The following is a 17,806-nucleotide window of genomic DNA, read 5'->3' as shown; positions in this document are numbered from 1 at the left end:
TTGGTTCTGTTAAAAACAGATTAGGGTCTATTCCTATACAGCTTTGAGCTGGTAAAGGGAATTATTTCTCTTTGTAAGTTTCTCAAGTTTTGTTTTGATTTATAGCATTACAATGCATTTTATGCATTTTATCAACACTAGATCAGTCATTGTCTCAGCATGGTCATTCATTCCAACACTAGTTGACCCTACCTCAACTACTAATTGATGCCAGTTCCAATTATAAAATCAAATTGAAATTTCACTAACTTATGTGACATCAGTGTATAGTTTTTTTCATCATCACATGGTTTTAATTTTGATTTCCGCAACCCTTCTCCGCCCCAGGAATTCCTGTCCCTCCTACTCTAGAACCATAGTACTGACCTAACCCGGGATATCCCCAAACTCTGACGTTGCCTGACGTGACGGGTGCTTCTAACTTCAGTTAAGTTCCTCAATGAAAATGGTTATCAAGAAGAATTAACTAGACTTCCCCAATTTATCTGGAATCAAATAAGAGAATTAGTCTTCGTTCCTTTTTCCTATTTGGTGCTGTAGAACTAATTCTGTGACCCCATTGCTGCACTTTACACGCCACTAGTATACTGGTCTGATTTCTACCAAGGCACTTAAATGATCAGAATATGTTCCTTGTACCCTCTGACCCAAGTACAGGGACCATGCTGACGGAGGGGCCAGGATATCACACACATTTAAAGAGGTCACTTAAAAGTAAGTGGCCACAGAGCGAGGCAAAGATTCTTCCCATCTTTAGGAAGGCCAAAAATAACTTTCAAATAGTTGTCAGCCTTTTCAAAGACTATGGGTGGGGGCTGGAGTTGAAATGGCATGGAGGATGGAGAGTGGAAGTGGCAGGCCAAAAGGAAGGCAAGTCAATCCAATGTCAAGGCACAAAATGGTAGTTATGGGGAACATGGCATAGTAGTCTAACATCTGATGCCTTGCCTGATGGCTGGTGAAGTGCTTGTACTGCTGCTTCAGGTTGGTGCAGGGGGTCTTTGCCATGTTTGGCACTCCACACAAGATGACACTACACCTGCCAAGCTCAATACTACACAGTAACTGCAGGACCTGGAAACAACTGTAGAGATAACATGGCATACTTTAAGGAACTTGGGAAAAGAAAAGTTCCTAATATTACCATATACCAAGTAGACAACGCCAAGATGGCATACACAAAATATTGCCAGTTAATCTGTTCCACATTTATTGTTCATACATGCCAAGGCCTTACACAAGCTTAAGTTCTTTCCTAGAATCTTATAAATAGAAATATTTAAGCAGGGCAGCTTACAACTGAAAGCATACCACACTTGCTTACTCCAAGGGCTTAACCCATTGTAGCACAAACATGATCACTTATTGATGCCTAAGAAGGACTTTGGGTTGGGAATGTGGTAGCCACTAGTGACCTCTTGTAATTTGGGAATTGCAATCCTGTTGTACCATAGAGTAACTATGTTATGCTATTCAGTGGAAAAGATTAAAGTTCTAACTATGCATACAAAGGCATCAACTAATGCTTGCATGAGCAGTACATTAGCTGATAGTGTTAGCCAGGAATGAACCAGTTATACTAGTTGAGGGTAGTGGTGACTTTGCTACTGACTGTGCAATATGCTGCAGCTTAGCCTGAACATGCCTTTGCCGCAGATGACAAGTCTGCAACTAGTTTACTGCAACTCCAGATTAAGCTTAGAAAGTTCTCCTTTATCACTGGCAAGTAACTGTACCAAGGCCTGCAAATGTAGTTTGGTGCTTGCTGGCTTGCTTCCTTTCATCGTGAACTACTTCAACCATGACATACTTTGTTTGAGACATGCTAAAAACAAACTTAAGGAGTAAAAAAAAAGTCCCAAAAGATATATTCTGATAAAAGAATAAGCAAAGATTTTACTAAAATGGAAAAATGTCTAACAGAAACACTGTAAAGAGATGTGAACATTGTAAAAAAAAACATGGCTCGCTTTAAAAGCAGCTTCTACCATAACATTTCCATTGGTCCTATTTTAAATAAGTCACAAGAAAAGTAAAGCAAACCTGTGGCATATCACAGAGAAAGTAGGCATTTTGGAGTAGATTCCGTTCTGTCCATTCTCTATAATGAAACTGTAAATGATTGTCCAAAGAATGATTATGATTTTGTATAAGCTGCAAAGGAAATCTTTCCTTTTCCGTGGTTTCATTTTTAAACATTGAAGTCAGTTAATCGACTTCATCTTAATGTGAATTCAAAAAGAAAGTGACAGTTAAAAGTTTGTAGTTTGCAGATTACAAATTATTGTGTAACAGTGCAACCCCAACCTCTCCATGGACAGTTGTTTATGTTCTATTAAACCATTTTCTGTTCTTTCCTGGCATGTTCGTCTGCTTGTCACAGCAGTGGTTCTTCAAGTATGACCCTCTAATTCTAGATGATATAATTCCTGCCACTTCTCCCTGCCCTGCTGCTGTTCATTCTGGTTTTATTTGATGGAGCTCTCTGATATGAGAGTCAATCCTGTAGTCACAGATTGAATCCTTAATAAATCTATCCTCCAATTGACAGCAAAACCATGTGTCCCCCACTTGCTCATCATCTATCTGCACCAACCACAATGTTCTTTAGAATTATGACAAAGAGCCCTCTTTCACCAAGACAGAAGGACATGTATCACAAATAAAACTTCCAGGGCAGGGTTTGAGGTGTGGGGGCAACATTCACCACAATCTCAACTGAACCAGACACACAAATACTGTGGCTACTCAAACAGGTGAGAGATTGGATATTCTGCTGTGAAGGGCTAACCTCGATTCCCCAAAGGCTCTCCATCAAGACATAATTCAGGAGTGTGATGGAATACACTGCACCAACACTCAAGAATTTCGACACTATCCAGGACAAAACAGTCCATTTGATCAGCAGCTCACCCACCAGGTTAAACATCCATTAGTGGTGTACTTCTGACTGCAGTGTGTGCTATCTACAGAATGCACTGCAGCAACTGGCCAAGGTTTTTTCAGCAGCACCTCCCAAATCCACGATCTCCACCACCTAGAAGGACAAGGGAAGTTGGTACATTGGAACACCATCACCTGCAAGTTTCCCACCTTAATTCGCACATAATTTCAAACTTCATCATATAATCTCAGTTTCATCCTTGTCACTGGGTCAAAATCCTGAAATGCTCTAATCTAGTAGCAGTGTGGGAGTGCCTTCACCACATGAACTGCAGAGGTTCAAGAAGAAAGCTCACCACCACCTAGAATCATAGAATGGTAACAGCACAGAAGGTGGCCATTCAGTCCGTCGTGTCCGTGCTGGGTCTCTGCAAGAGCAGCTCACCTAGTTCCACTCCCCTGCCTTTCCCCCTAGCCCTGCAAATTGTTTCTTTTCTCAAAAGCAACTAGGGACTGGCAATAAATTTGACACCCTTATCCCAAGAATGAAATAAATCTACTGCTTCCTAAGTATATATAAAATATAAATATGCACATCCAAAAGGAATGGTAGCATAGTGGTTATGTTACTGAACTAGTAATTCTAGAGGCCTGGAGATGTAAGATCACATCTCATCATGGAGGCTGGGGAATTTTAATTTAGTTAATTAAATAAATCTGAAGTGTTAAAAAAAGTTAGTGTCAATAATGGTGACCATGAAACAGATTGTCATAAAAACCTATCTGGTACATTAACACCCTTTAGGGAAGGAAATCTGTTGTCCTTACCTGGTCTGTTTTATATGCAACTCCAGACCCGCAGCAATGTAGTTGACTCTTAACTGCACTCTGAAATGGCCGAGCAAGCCATTCAGTTAAGGGCAATTAGGGATGGATAGTAAATGCTGACCTTACGTGCGATGCCCACATCCGTGAATGAATTACAAAAAAACTCTTTTCACGTAATGGTGGTATTATTTTAATTTCTGGCAGTTCTATTTGATTTTAGTCGCATCTTAATTTTAATTATCACAACAGATAAGATGGAAAACCTCATTCCCCCCATGAAGTGTGCTACATTGGACCTAAATTCCCTTGTATCTTCCGATTCAGGTCCTTTCAATTGGCACTACATAGGAACAGGAGTAGCCCATTCAGCCCCTCGAGCCTGTTCTGCCATTTAATGAGATCATGACTGATTCGTATCTTAACTCCATTTACCTGCCTTGACTCCATATTCACTAATAATCTTGGTTAACATATCCTTGATATAAGTGCAAAAACAGTAATCAAAATATACTTACCTTTAGGCTGGCTCCAAGAGTTTGCACCCAGTCCTTTGTGATGTATGCAAGCAATGAATCTAATTAATGCTAGGTGCCTCTAAGTTTGGACTTTTCACAGAATCACAGAATTGTTACATTGCAGAAAGAGGCCATTCAGCCTATCGTGTCTGCACCGGCTCTCTGAAAGAGCGATTCACTCAGTTCCATTCCCCCGCCTTCTCCCTGTAACCCTGCATATTCTTCTTTTTCATATAACAGTCTAATTCCTGTTTGAATACTTCATTTGAGCCTGCCTCCACAATACTTTCAGGCAGTGCATTCCAGACCTTAATCACTTGCTGCGAGAAAAAGTTTTTTCTCATGTCACTTTTGCTTCTCTTACCAAATACTTTAAATCTGTGCCCTCTTGTTCTCGATCCTTTCACGAGTGGGAACATTTTCTCTGTATCTACTCTGTCTAGACCCATCATGATTTTGAATACCTCTATCAAATCACCTCTCAGCCTTCTCTTCTCCAAGGAAAACAGTCCTAACTTCTCCAATCTATCTTCATAACTGAAATTCCTCATCCCTAGAACCATTCTTGGGAATCTTTTCTGTACTCTCTCCAATGCCCTCACGTCTTTCTTGAAGTGCAGCGCCCAGAACTGGACGCAATACTCCAGCTGAGGCTGAACTAGTGTCTTATACAAGTTCAACATAACTTCCTTGCTCTTGTACTCTATGCCCCTATTAATAAAGCCCAGGATACTGTATGCTTTATTAACCGTGCTCTCAACCTGTCCTGCCACCTTTAATGACTTATGCACATATACACCCAGGGCCCTCTGCTCCTGCATCCCTTTTAGAATTGTACGCTTTATTTTATATTGTCTCTCCATGTTCTTCCTACCAAAATGAATGTCTTCACCTTTCTCTGCATTGAACTTCATCTGCCACCTGTCTGCCCATTCCACCAACTTGTCTATGTCCTTTTGGATTTCTACACTATCCTCCTCATAGTTCACAATGCTTCCAAGTTTCGTATCATCTGCAAACTTTGAAATTGTGCCCTGTGCACCAAGATCTAGGTCATTGATATATATCAGGAAAAGCAAGGGTCCCAACACTGATCCCTGGGGAACTCCACTACAAACCTTCCTCTAGCCCAAAAAACATCCATTAACCACTACTCTTTGTTTCCCGTCACTCAGCCAATTTTGTATCCATGTTGCTACCGTCCATTTTATTCCATGAGCTATAACCTTGCTCACAAGTCTGTTGTGTGGCAGTGTATCAAACACATTTTGAAAGTCCATGTACACCACATCAACAGCATTGCCTTCATCAACCCTCTATGTTACCTCCTCAAAAAACACCAGCAAGTTAGTTAAACATGATTTTCCCTTAAGAAATCCATACTGGCTTTCCTTAATTAACCTGCATTTGTCCATGTGACTATTAATTTTGTCCCGAATTATTTTTTCTAGAAGTTTTCCCACCACTTAAGTTAAACTGACTGGCCGGTAGTTGCTGGGCTTATCTTTACATCCTTTTTTGAACCAGGGTGTAACGTCTGCAATCCTCCAGTCCTCTGGCATCACTCCCGAGTCTAAGGAAGACTGAAAAATTATGGCCAGTGCCTCTGCGATTTCCACCCTCACTTCCCTCAGTATCCTTGGATGCATCTCATCCTGTCCTGGTGCTTTCTCCACTTTAAATACAGACGGCCTTTCTAATACATCCTCCTTATCAATTTTAAACCCTTCTAGTGTCTGAGTTACCTCCTCTTTCATCATTGCCTGGGTTGCATCTTCTTCCTTGGTAAAGAGAGATGCAAAGCATTCATTTAATACCTCAACTATGCCTCTGCCTCCAAGTGTAAATCCCCTTTATGGTCCCTAATTGGCCCCACTTTTCTTTTTACCATCCTTTTACTATTTATATGTCTTTAGAAAACTTTGGGATTCCCTTTAATGCTGGCTGCCAGTCTCTTTTCATGCTTTCTTTTTGCTTCTCTTATTTGCTTTTTCACTTCCTCTCTGCACCTTCAACCTGGTTCTCAATAGTATTTTCGATCTGACATTTATCATAAGCACACTTTTTCTTCTTTATCTTAATCTCTACCTCTTTTGTCATCCAGGGAGCTCTGGATTTGTTTGCCCTACCTTTCCCCTTAGAGGAAACATACCTTGACTGAGCCTGAACTACCTCTTCTTTGATGTTAGCCCATTGATCAGCTACTGTTTCTCTTGCCAATGTTTGACTCCAATTTATTCGTCTCAGCTCCATTCTTATGCCATTGAAGTTGGCTTTCCCCTAGTTAATTATTCTTACTCTGGATTGTTCTTTGTCCCTTTCCGTTGCCAGCCTAAAACTTATGATACAATGATCACTGTCCCCTTAATGGTCTCCTACTGATACTTGATCCACTTGGCCCACCTCATTCCCAAGAACCAGGTCTAGCAGTGCCTCCTTTCGCATTGGACCAAGTAGCCAAGTGACCAAGTAGAGGCCCAGGAAAATGAGGTGAGACATCATGGCCAGATCATTATAATGTATTTCCATGTTTGTACCTACATAGGCACCACTGTAACACCCCTCCTCGAGGATATCCCCCACGAATTTCCCAGGGCAACACAATGCAATGAAGACCTTATCATGGGTTTCCACCCCGTTTATACTCTGTTCTGCACCCGGAAAACAAGTATTGCTGGGAGGCAAAGCAAGGGAAAATCAGCCCCAAAATATCAGCCATTTTAACACTTCAGGTACATTTTGTTGCATGGCTCTAGACCCCATCAACACAACAGGTCATAGAGTCATGTATGGCATAGAAGCAGGCCATTCAGCCATAGAGTCAAATGGTAAAAGTATGTGGACCAACAGTCTGTGATCAGTTAGCCTAGGTCATAAAAACCAAGTTGTCAGGGCCTCACTTACACAGAGATTAGTATTTTATCTCATCAACCCCTTTGATTTCTTGGACAGCCTTAAGACACTATGAAACACAGGTGATTTTAAAAAAAAAGGTCATTCATGGGATATGGACCTCATTAGCAAGGCCAGCATTTATTGCCCATCTACAGTTGCCCTTGAGAAAGTGGTAATGAGTCAGCTGCTTAAACTGCTGCAGCCAGATGGTAAAGGCACTCCCACAAATGCATGTTGGGTAGGGAATCCAGGGATTTGACCCAGTAACAGTGAAGGAACGACAATACATTTCCAATTCAGGATGGTGTGCAACTTGGAGGCGAACTTGGCAGTGATGGTGTTCTCATGCACCTGCAGCCCTTGTCTTTCTAAATGTTAGATGGGAGATTATAACGAACTATTTTCTCATGGAGTTGTAGATATAAGGAACAGATTCCCAAAGCAATTAACAGTATGTTCGTGAGTTCTTTTAAAAAGGGGGATAGATAAATATTTGGGGTGGGGAGAGGATTGCCTTTGTGCATTACAGGTAATGTAATCATAAGCCTGACTTTGGAGAACATGTTTAGGATTTTTTTACACTTAGCACACAGAGGGATTGTTCCTTCCAGCTGGGATTGGGATTAATGGTTAGATGGATAAGGACAGATGCAGACAAGAAGATTTTTTTGTGGAAGATGTCATTCATATGCAGTTGGGACCATAGAAATGACATGTCAAGGGAAGTAACCTGTCAGGGATGAATAATGTAGTGTGCAAGGTCAGAGATATACTCAGTATACATTCAATAACAACCCTATATTAACCACTACAAAATGCTATGGATGGCTTCCTGAAGAATGGCTGGATGAATATATACTCGTACAAGGGACACAGAAAGTTAGCATGCAGGTACAGCAAGCAATTAGGAAGCCAAATGGCATGCTGGCCTTTATTGTAAGGGGATTGGAGTATAAGAATCAAGAAGTCTTTCTACAATTGTGCAGGGTTTTGGTGAGACATACAAACATACGAATTAGGAGCAGGAGTAGGCTACTCGGCCCCTCGAGCCTGCTCCGCCATTCAAACAGTTCATGTCTGAACTGACTACTCCACATTTCCACCTACTCCTGATAACCTTTCACCCCCTTGCTTATCAAGAATCCATCTACCTCTACCTTAAAAATATTCAAAGACTCTGCTTCCACTGCCTTTTGAGGAAGAGATTTCCAAAGACTCATGACCCTCTGAGAGAAAAAATTTCTCCTCCTCTCTGTCTTAAATGGGCGATCCCTGATTTTTAAACAGTGACCCCCTAGTTCTAGATTCATCAGTAAAGTGATGGAAGGTGTCATCAACAGTGCCATCAAGCGGCACTTGCTTAGCAATAACCTGCTCAGTGACGCTCAGCTTAGGTTCCGCCAGGGCCACTCAGCTCCTGACCTCATTACAGCCTTGGTTCAAACATGGACAAAAGAGCTGAACTCAAGAGGTGAGGTGAGAGTGACTGCCCGTGACATCAAGGCAGCATTTGACCGAGTATGGTATCAAGGAACCCTAGCAAAACTGAAGTCAATGGGAATCAGGGGGAAAACCTTCCGCTGGCTGGAGTCATACCTAGCGCAAAGGAAGATGGTTGTGGTTGTTGGAGGTCAATCATCTGAGCTCCAGGACATCACTGCAGGAATTCCTCAGGGTAGTGTCCTGGGCCCAACCATCTTCAGCTGCTTCATCAATGACCTTCCTTCAATCATAAGGTCAGAAGTGGGGATGTTCACTGATGATTACACAATGTTCAGCACCATTCCTGACTCCTCAGATACTGAAGCAGTCCTTGTAGAAATGCAGCAAGACCTGGACAATATCCAGGCTTGGGCTGATAAGTGGCAAGTAACATTTGCGCCACACAAGTGCCAGGCAATGACCATCTTCAACAAGAGAGAATCTAACCATCTCCCCTTGACATTCAACAGCATTACCATCGCTGAATCCCCCACTATCAACATCCTCGGGGCTACCATTGACCAGAAACTGAACTGGAGTAGCCATATAAATACCATGGCTACAAGATCAGGTCAGAGGCTAGGAATCCTGAGGCAAGTAACTCACTTCCTGACTCCCCAAAGCCTGTCCACCATCTACAGGCACGTCAGGAGTATGATGGAATACTCTCCACTTGCCTGGATGGATGCAGCTCCAACAACACTCAAGAAGCTCGACACCATCCAGGACAAAGCAGCCCACTTGATTGGCACCCCATCTACAAACATTCACTCCCTCCACCACCGACACACAGTGGCAGCAGTGTGTACCATCTACTAGATGCACTGCAGGAACTCACCAAGGCTCCTTAGACAGCACCTTGCAGACCCGCGACCTCTACCAACTAGAAGGACAAGGGCAGCAAATAAATGGGAACACCACCACCTGCACATTCCCCTCCAAGTCACACACCATCCTGACTTGGAACTATATCGCCGTTCCATCACTGTCGCTGGGTCAAAATCCTGGAACTCCCTTCCTAACAGCACTGTGGGTATACCTACCCCAAATGGACCGCAGCGGTTCAAGAAGGCAGCTCACCACCACCTTCTCAAGGGCAATTAGGGATGGGCAATAAATGCTGGTCTGGCCAGCGTCGCCCACATCCCATGAATGAATTTAAAAAAAATTCACACACAAAGGGAAAAATCCTTTCCACATCCACCCTGTCAAGTCCCCTCAGGATCTTATATGTTTCAATCAAGTTGGCTCTTACTCTTCCAAATTCCAGCGGATACAAACCTAACCTGTCCAATCTTTCCTCATAAGACAGGCCACCCATTCCAGGTATTAGTCGAGTAAATCTTCTCTGAACTGCTTCCAATGCATTTGCATCCTTCCTTAAATAAGGACACCAGTACTGTACACAGTACTCTAGATGTGGTCTCACCAATGCCCTGTATAGCTGAAGCATAACCTCCCTACTTTTGTATTCAATTCCCCTCACGATAAACAATAACATTCTATTAGCTTTCCTAATTATGTGCTGTACCTGCATACTAATCTTTTGCGATTCATGCACCCAGATCCCTCTGCACCTCAGAGCTCTGCAACCTCTCACCATTTAGATAATATACTTCTTTTTTATTCTTCCTGTCAAAGTGGACAATTTCCCACTTTCCCACATTATATTCCATTTGCCAGGTCTTTGCCCACTCACTTAACCTATCTATATCCCTTTGTAGCCCCACTATGTCCTCTTCACAAGTTACTTTCCTACCTATCTTTGTGTCATCAGCAGATGTAGCAACCATACCTTCAGTCCCTTCTCCAAGTCATTTATATAAATTGTAAAAAGTTCAGACCCCAGTACAGATCGCTGTGGCACACCACTCATTACATCTTGTCAACCAGAAAATGACCCATTTATGCCTACTCTCTGTTTCCTGTTAGCTAGCCAATCGTCTATCCATGGTAATGTGTTACCCTGTCCACCATGAGCCTTTATTTTCTGCAATAACCTTTAATGTGGCACCTTCTCAAATGCCTTCTGAAAATCTAAGTACAATACATCCACCGGTTCCCCTTTATCCACAGCACATGTAACTCCCTCAAAGAACTCCGATAAATTGGTTAAACATGATTTCTGTTTCACAAAACCATGTTGACTGTGCCTGATTACCTTGAATTCTTCTAAATGGTCTACTATAACGTCTTTAATAATAGCTTCTAACATTTTCCCTAAGACAGATGTAAAGCTAACTGGCCTGTAGTTTCCTGCTTTCTGTCTCCCTCCCTTTTTGAATAAAGGAGTTACATTCGCTATTTTCCATTCTAACGGAACCTGCCCCGAATCTAGGGGATTTTGGAAAATTAAAACTAATGCATCAACTATCTCACTAGCCACTTCTTTTAAGACCCTAGGATGAGGTCCATCAGGACCTAGGGACTTGTCAGCCTGCAGCTCCAACAATTTGTTTAGTACCACTTCCTTGGTGATTGTAATTTTCTTGAGTTCCTCCCTCCCTTCCATTTCCTGACTTACAGCTAATACTGGGATGTTACTTGTATCCTCAATAGTGAAGACTGAGATGTGAGACCACATCTGGAATACTGGGCAGAATTTTGTGTGGCCATTTGAAGCGGGAATGATGACGTGGGGGACGGAGAATCATGTCAGAAGCATCCACCCAGAAATCTAGCATCCTGACATTGGTTCCGGATTTTGTCAGCGGTAGGAAAGCACTATGGCAGCGTTGATGCCCTGATGCGATGGGGAGCTATTTTAAATTGCTGAGCAGCTCTTTTTAATTCATTTTAATATAATTAATTGCAATCTTATGATAAGATCTTGATTGTGTGGACAACAGGCAGCACTCAAGTGCCTACGGATTCACATTTGTTAAAACCTGGTGGCAGTGAGGTGACAGGCCATATTGCTGCAACAGTGAAGCAGTCCTGGGCATTGTTGGATAGGGGAAGAGAGGGTGTTTGGAGGCCATTGTTGAACTGTATGGCCGTGGGCTCTGCAAGGGTGTTTGGGGTCTCAGGGGCTCTGCAAGGGGGAGTGGTTGGGATTTGGGGTGCTCTTCAGGGGGTTTTGGAGTCTCGGGGGCCTTGCAAAGGGGTTCGGGGTCTCTGCAAGGGGGATTCGGGGCTCTCGGGGGCTCTGCAAGTGTTCAGTGTGGGTGTGGGTGTGGGGGGAACTGCATTGGGTTAACAAAGTGTTAATTGGTTGTTAGATCAAACTACTGGAACAGATTGGGTTGGACTCTAAGGTCCATCAGCGACTCCACTGAGAGAATTGCCTAAAGCTCAGATGCTAAGGCAGGATTGCCTCTGCTTTCACAGTGATCTGCAGGCTTATGAAGACTATGGTTCTCCAGAGAGGCCGTCACCAATTTATGCACCATAATGCAGGACGACCTGCGACCTATGGGATTTAGGGGTCATCCCATGCCAGTGGGCCTAAACCTCTATGCATCTGATCTTTCCAGGGATCCACTGGGGACATGTGTGAGGTCTCACAGGCAGCAGCCCACTGATGTATCAAGGAGATTACCAATGCCCTATTCAAGATGGCAGCCAACCATGTGCAGTACGGGACCAACCCTGGAAGTCAGGCAGAGAGGGCCATTGGATTCGGGACCATCGCTGGATTTCACCGGGTGCAAGTTGTGATAGATTGTATGCATGTGGTCATCAAGCCTCTCTCACCAGCCAGCTGCTTTCATCAACAGGTAGGGCTTCCATTCAATCAACGTTCAACTGGTCTGCAACTTTAGGGCGGCACAGTGGCGCAGTGGTTAGCACCGCAGCCTCACAGCTCCAGTGACCCGGGTTCAATTCTGGGTACTGCCTGTGTGGAGTTTGCAAGTTCTCCCTGTGTCTGCGTGGGTTTCCTCCGGGTGCTCCGGTTTCCTCCCACAAGCCAAAAGACTTGCAGGTTGGTAGGTAAATTGGCCATTATAAATTGCCCCTAGTATAGGTAGGTGGTAGGGAAATATAGGGACAGGTGGGGATGTGGTAGGAATATGGGATTAGTGTAGGATTAGTATAAATGGGTGGTTGATGGTCGGCACAGACTCGGTGGGCCGAAGGGCCTGTTTCAGTGCTGTATCTCTAAAAAAACATACTGAAAGCATTTCCTGCAGGTTTGTGCCTGCTTCCCAGGAAGCAGCCATGACGCTTACATACTTCGACAGTCCCAGGTGCCACAGCTTTTCAGGCCCCAGCTCACCTGCAGGGATTGATTCTTGGGGCCAAGGGGTATTGTCATGATACTGTTTTTTTCCAGGAAGTATGCGGTGTGTCTTTAAGTCAGCAAAGGATCAGTACTGCTTTAAGGCAACAAGCTCCAGGGACTGTGAGCTAAAATGCATTTTGGTTACCTGGCAACAGCCATTCAGAGATGAGGTTAAATATACAATGTTGTGATTAACTTTTTGAAACTAGCTTAAAAACTGTCTTTTAATGGGCACAGACACACAGACTGTCTGCCAGCATGTACTGAAGTAAATAGGAGAGCTCTCGTTCTGTTTATTTAAACCCTGTTTATTGTACTCTCTCAAAATTTTAAAGAAGCTTCAAGCCAGATTAATTTCTTAGAAGAAAATAACCAATTACTTTAACTATTGAACTGTAATTGCTGTGTTCATTGCTGGAAAAGAAGACGAGCATTACTTCAACTGCTGAACTAGACTACTGACTATCCTACTGTTGAAGAACTTTTTTCCCCATCGGACGGCTGTGGGGACTTCAAGCAACCTTGGACTGTTCCACATTGGAAGATTCCACGTCGGCAGGAGTGTAAATCTGCATGGACTTTGTTACTTAAAAAAAAAATGTTGTTTATATCTTAGTAGTGTTTAAGAATTTAGTTTTCTCAAATAAACAGTTAATTTGTTGATCTAAAGATATCTGGTTTGGTTCGCCTCATTCGGGAGTTAATAGATGGTTCAATTTGGCTGTGGTTTTCTTTAATTTGGAAAGATTAAAGTGATATGTTAAGCAATCTGTGGAGGGACAGGATTGAATTGACAATGTGTTTCTCCCACTGCAATCAAAATCATATATTTTGATTGGGGGGCTTTGTCTTGAGTGGTCGGTCATAACAGTAGCCATTGAAGACTTGGCTTTTTACACCTGTGAGGAACCCTCGCAATGCAGCAAAGGAGAGGTACAACAATTGGCAAGGCTCCACCCGAGCGACTAACGAGCAGGCCATTGGGCTACTGAAGATGAGATTCTGCTGCCTTGATCGATCTACTGGAGCCCTGCAGTATTCCCCAGTGAGGGTCTCGCGCATCGTGGTGGTCTGCTGTGCTTTGCACAATCTAGGACTGCAGAGATGGGAGGCCCTACGTGATGACGAGATGCCTGAGTGACACTCATCCACTGATGAGGAGGATGCAGAGGAGGGAGAGGGCCAGCAGCTGAGCGGATACCCACCGAACTGAAAACATTTGCATTGGTGGAAGGTGCAAAAGCGTCATGGAACAGTGCATCCTCTGAGTAGTCCTCCTTCTCAGAGGTGAATGAGTGTTCCCCTGTGTTTGTGGACCCCCGCACATGGCCACCTGCATGAGGGAACACAGACACATGTGGGTTAGGCTGTGTAGATCTCCTGATGCAAACCATGTGTCAGGTGGCTCTCTAACATTAATGCGCATGCCGACGGAAGACATTCCTCACTCTCTTGCACAGGGACTCCAGTCTCCCTGTCCAATATTGTGCAGCTGCCCTGCATGCCCGTCTGCTTCAAATTCTCTTCGTTGGCAGAGGTAAGGGGACATAGACCTCGAAGTCCTCCTCCAATCTGGGCCGTCTCCCTCCTAGTATGGGTTCTCTTGTCCTACAAGAGGTAGAACGGAGATAGTAGAAAATGGCGGAGAGATCAACATGACAGTTCTTTTCATGTCAGCTCCACATTCCCTACTGGGGGATCTGATGAATCTCATGCTGACACTCACTGTCTGAGGAGTTAAGAGGGGTGAGCTATGAAGGAAGGTGGTCTGTGGCTGAGAAGCAGCCATGCATCTGTCAGGAAGAGATAAAACCCTAACCACTCAGCCAACGACGCAGTGCTGCTGCCCTCCCAATGTTGTGCAACCTGCCGCTTGATAACATACAATGCTTAGAAAGGTGATTGGTGTAGAGTACTAACTTTGACAGAATGCAGGAGGTCAATGACTTCTTCCTGCACTGGACTCAGTTGTGCTGGGTGACCCCACAGCTTCGAACCTCCTCTGTGATCTCCATCAGGCTTGCTTGGTCAGGCAGGAGGACCTCTTCTTGCCATCGCGGAGGAAGAGAACCTCTCGTCTTTCCCTTGCAGCCTGGAGGAGAATCTGCAGGGAGGCATCACCGCACCATGGGACCACTCTGTGTCTTGCCTCAGCCATCGTCTTCAACTCTCTTTGGGGATGGGGGAGGGGGGTGTTGTTACAGAAACCAGTCAGAGTTGTAGACAGCATAAAACTGAAAATTCATCCAAGCCAGGAGTGAATGCAGGGCTGGCAGCCCTTTAAATATGGCGCCAGCACCCGCTCTGGAGTTATCGGAGGCCGTAATCATCGACTTACCTCCAGATTGGTGGTGGGAGTGGAAACGCGTGCTTCCCCTATGCAAAATGGGCACCCGTGTGTAATTGCGGTGGGGTGGCCTTCCACGTGATGGATGCAAACAGCGCCCTTAAGTTCAGCGCACTGTGTGCGGTTTTGCTCCATATTTCAGGAAGGATATACTTGCCTTGGAGGCAGTACAGCAAAGGTTCAGTAGATTGGTCCCTGGAATGAGAGGGTTGACCTATGATGAGAGACTGAGTAAATTGGGTCTATACTCTCTAGAGTTTAGAGGGATGATAGGTGAAAGAGATGGACATTACTGAGTATTGGATGCATGAAACACTTGCACATTTTGATTTCTGATGATCTCATTGAAACATGCAAGATTCTGAAGGGGCTTGATAGGGGTCAATACCTATCTCTACCCCATAGGGTTGTGGATGCACCATCTTTGAATATATTTAAGGCTGCGATGGACAGATTTTTGGTTTCTTAGGGAATCGGGGATATGAGGAGCATGCATGGAAAGTTGAAGCCGAAGATCAACCAGGAGCTGGCTTAATGGGCCGTATGGTCTACGCCTGCTATTATTTATGTTCTTATATTAATTGGATTATGTTCAGAGCATAGCTAACTTAGTCCCCTTGCAACCAGGAAGTGGCATTAGTTCTGTTAACACAGTTTTGATTTTTGTCTATGCTCTTCAAGAGGTTTAGGGTGAAGCCTAGCCTTGAGAGTATAAAATGGCATTTGGTCAGAGATTAGCATGACAATCATTGTGGTTAAATATACAGAATAATGTAGAACTGCATGACAACAAATTTTAGAAGATTGTCATTTTACCTTTGTGCATAGGCAAAGTAAGGGATTAAGCTGACGAGCCACATTGTTAGGGGAACTGCTTTGCATTTGGTATGGGATTGTTTACTACCATCAAGTAAAATTAAAAGTAAATACTTTTAGTAAAAATAAATTTGGTTTGTCTAATGCATATGTTGACCGGTTTATTGCTGATCATTTCAAAATTTGTCATGTTGCTCATCCAATTTGATGTAGGAAATGCAGTATGGAAATAAAGAAGTGATTTACAAAGTAGAAACATTCAGAAAGATTTCCATTAGAAATTCCCATTGCCAACAGTGTGATGTGATTAGAGAGATAACTGATAAAAAGTGTTTAAACATGAAGCAAATTTAATTACTGTACAGTGCAACATTACCTTCCCTTTACAAACCACCTTTATGAACAATCAAATACAGCACTACATCAGTTATTCACATCTTCAATCCAGCCTTCTTATAAGACACCAAACACTGAAATAAAACTTCAAACATGCCTGAATGTAACATTGCTTTGGAATGAAAATATGTTTCACATTTCAGTCTTACAGAAATGAATTAAACATTTTTAAAAATCATAACAGTTTTCTCTTGGCATCTATGAAAGAAATATTTCAGTGTAGCACAGATCAAACTTCAAATACTTCAATGAGATGAATATCACTCTTGTAGAATACTTCTGTCTATAAATGCTGCTTCTATGTGAGATTGGCATGGGTGATGTGAGATATTGGCAGTATTTTGACACTTGCCAAGCATATGGTACCAGTGGTAGAACTAAAGGACAGCACAGTGGAGCAAAATCATTCTTCAAGTTGAGTGGCATATATGTTGAATATGACGAAGAGACAGACTAATGAAAGCCTGTAAGTACTCCTGGCCAGTGTCTACTCAATAGCCAAAGAAAATCATTTTACAAAAATAACCAGCAGATTCGTTTATCTTGCCCTGCAGTTACCAGTATATACAACAGTTGGTGCCTTGCACCATTTTTGAATGACCTGTCGTGACCAACAGACTTCACATTTAAACAATGCCATAAAAATTGAAACAATATTTAATACATTACAGCATAATTCTGCTAGAAGACTGCCATATTGATTATATGAAGAACTCTAAAACACAGCACAAAGAATTTCTCCCTCCCCCACTAGTATTACAGCACTGGGAAAATATACATCAAAATTTTCATACTTTTAAGTTATAACGCAAAGACTTATTATTTAAAGACTCAAGTTTTTGATAAATATACATCCGTTTTTATTTATACAGGATATCTTTATTTGATTGCAGGAAAAAAATACATCCAACTATAACAACAGAAGTAGAATTTAAAGATTGTGAAACTTGAACGGAAAGCAAAATCTACCAGTATGCAGTTTATTAAACTCCCTTCTTGAGACTTGCTTGAATCAGTTCTAGGACTTCTGCCTCTCATTGTCTGGTCACCACAGGGGGAAGATTTCCTTGTGTTTTCTATTTGTAGTGGAACAGCACTGATGATCTTTGCTACAAGTAACAAAACAAAGGAAATCTTCCTCCCTTCAGTATTGTTATGGGGGCCAGCAACAAATAAGCCAACCTGGCATGATGCAGTCATTATCATGTCAACTTATTTCCATGGAGGAGAGGAATGATGTACATGGAGATGTCATCGCCTGAGCCAAGCCTGTCATTTGATATCCTCCATCCTCGGTCCTTCAAAACCCCTCTGGCCCTCATCACTAGGTCCTGGGCTGCCAGTGTGTACCTGTGAAGAAGTAATGTAATTGTGAAGTATAGATCTATAGGAATAAATTAACAGTATGAGCTTTGATAA

General features: G+C 43.0%; 1 protein-coding gene across 1 annotated transcript in view; it reads right to left on the bottom strand.

The window, feature by feature from the left end:
• Positions 1-16,323: 16,323 nt before the first annotated feature.
• ppm1h (protein phosphatase, Mg2+/Mn2+ dependent, 1H) overlaps positions 16,324-17,806 on the bottom strand; it is a 207,923-nt gene continuing 206,440 nt past the window's right edge. The window contains exon 10 of the mRNA XM_068050351.1: positions 16,324-17,737. Within this exon, the coding sequence (XP_067906452.1) occupies positions 17,590-17,737 (148 nt within the window). The 3' untranslated portion in view covers positions 16,324-17,589. The remainder of the gene's footprint in view (positions 17,738-17,806) is intronic.

Source organism: Heterodontus francisci, chromosome 18 (assembly GCF_036365525.1).
Source record: "Heterodontus francisci isolate sHetFra1 chromosome 18, sHetFra1.hap1, whole genome shotgun sequence".
NCBI classification, from domain to species: Eukaryota; Metazoa; Chordata; class Chondrichthyes; order Heterodontiformes; family Heterodontidae; genus Heterodontus; species Heterodontus francisci.
This window is presented reverse-complemented; position numbering and strand designations above follow the sequence as displayed.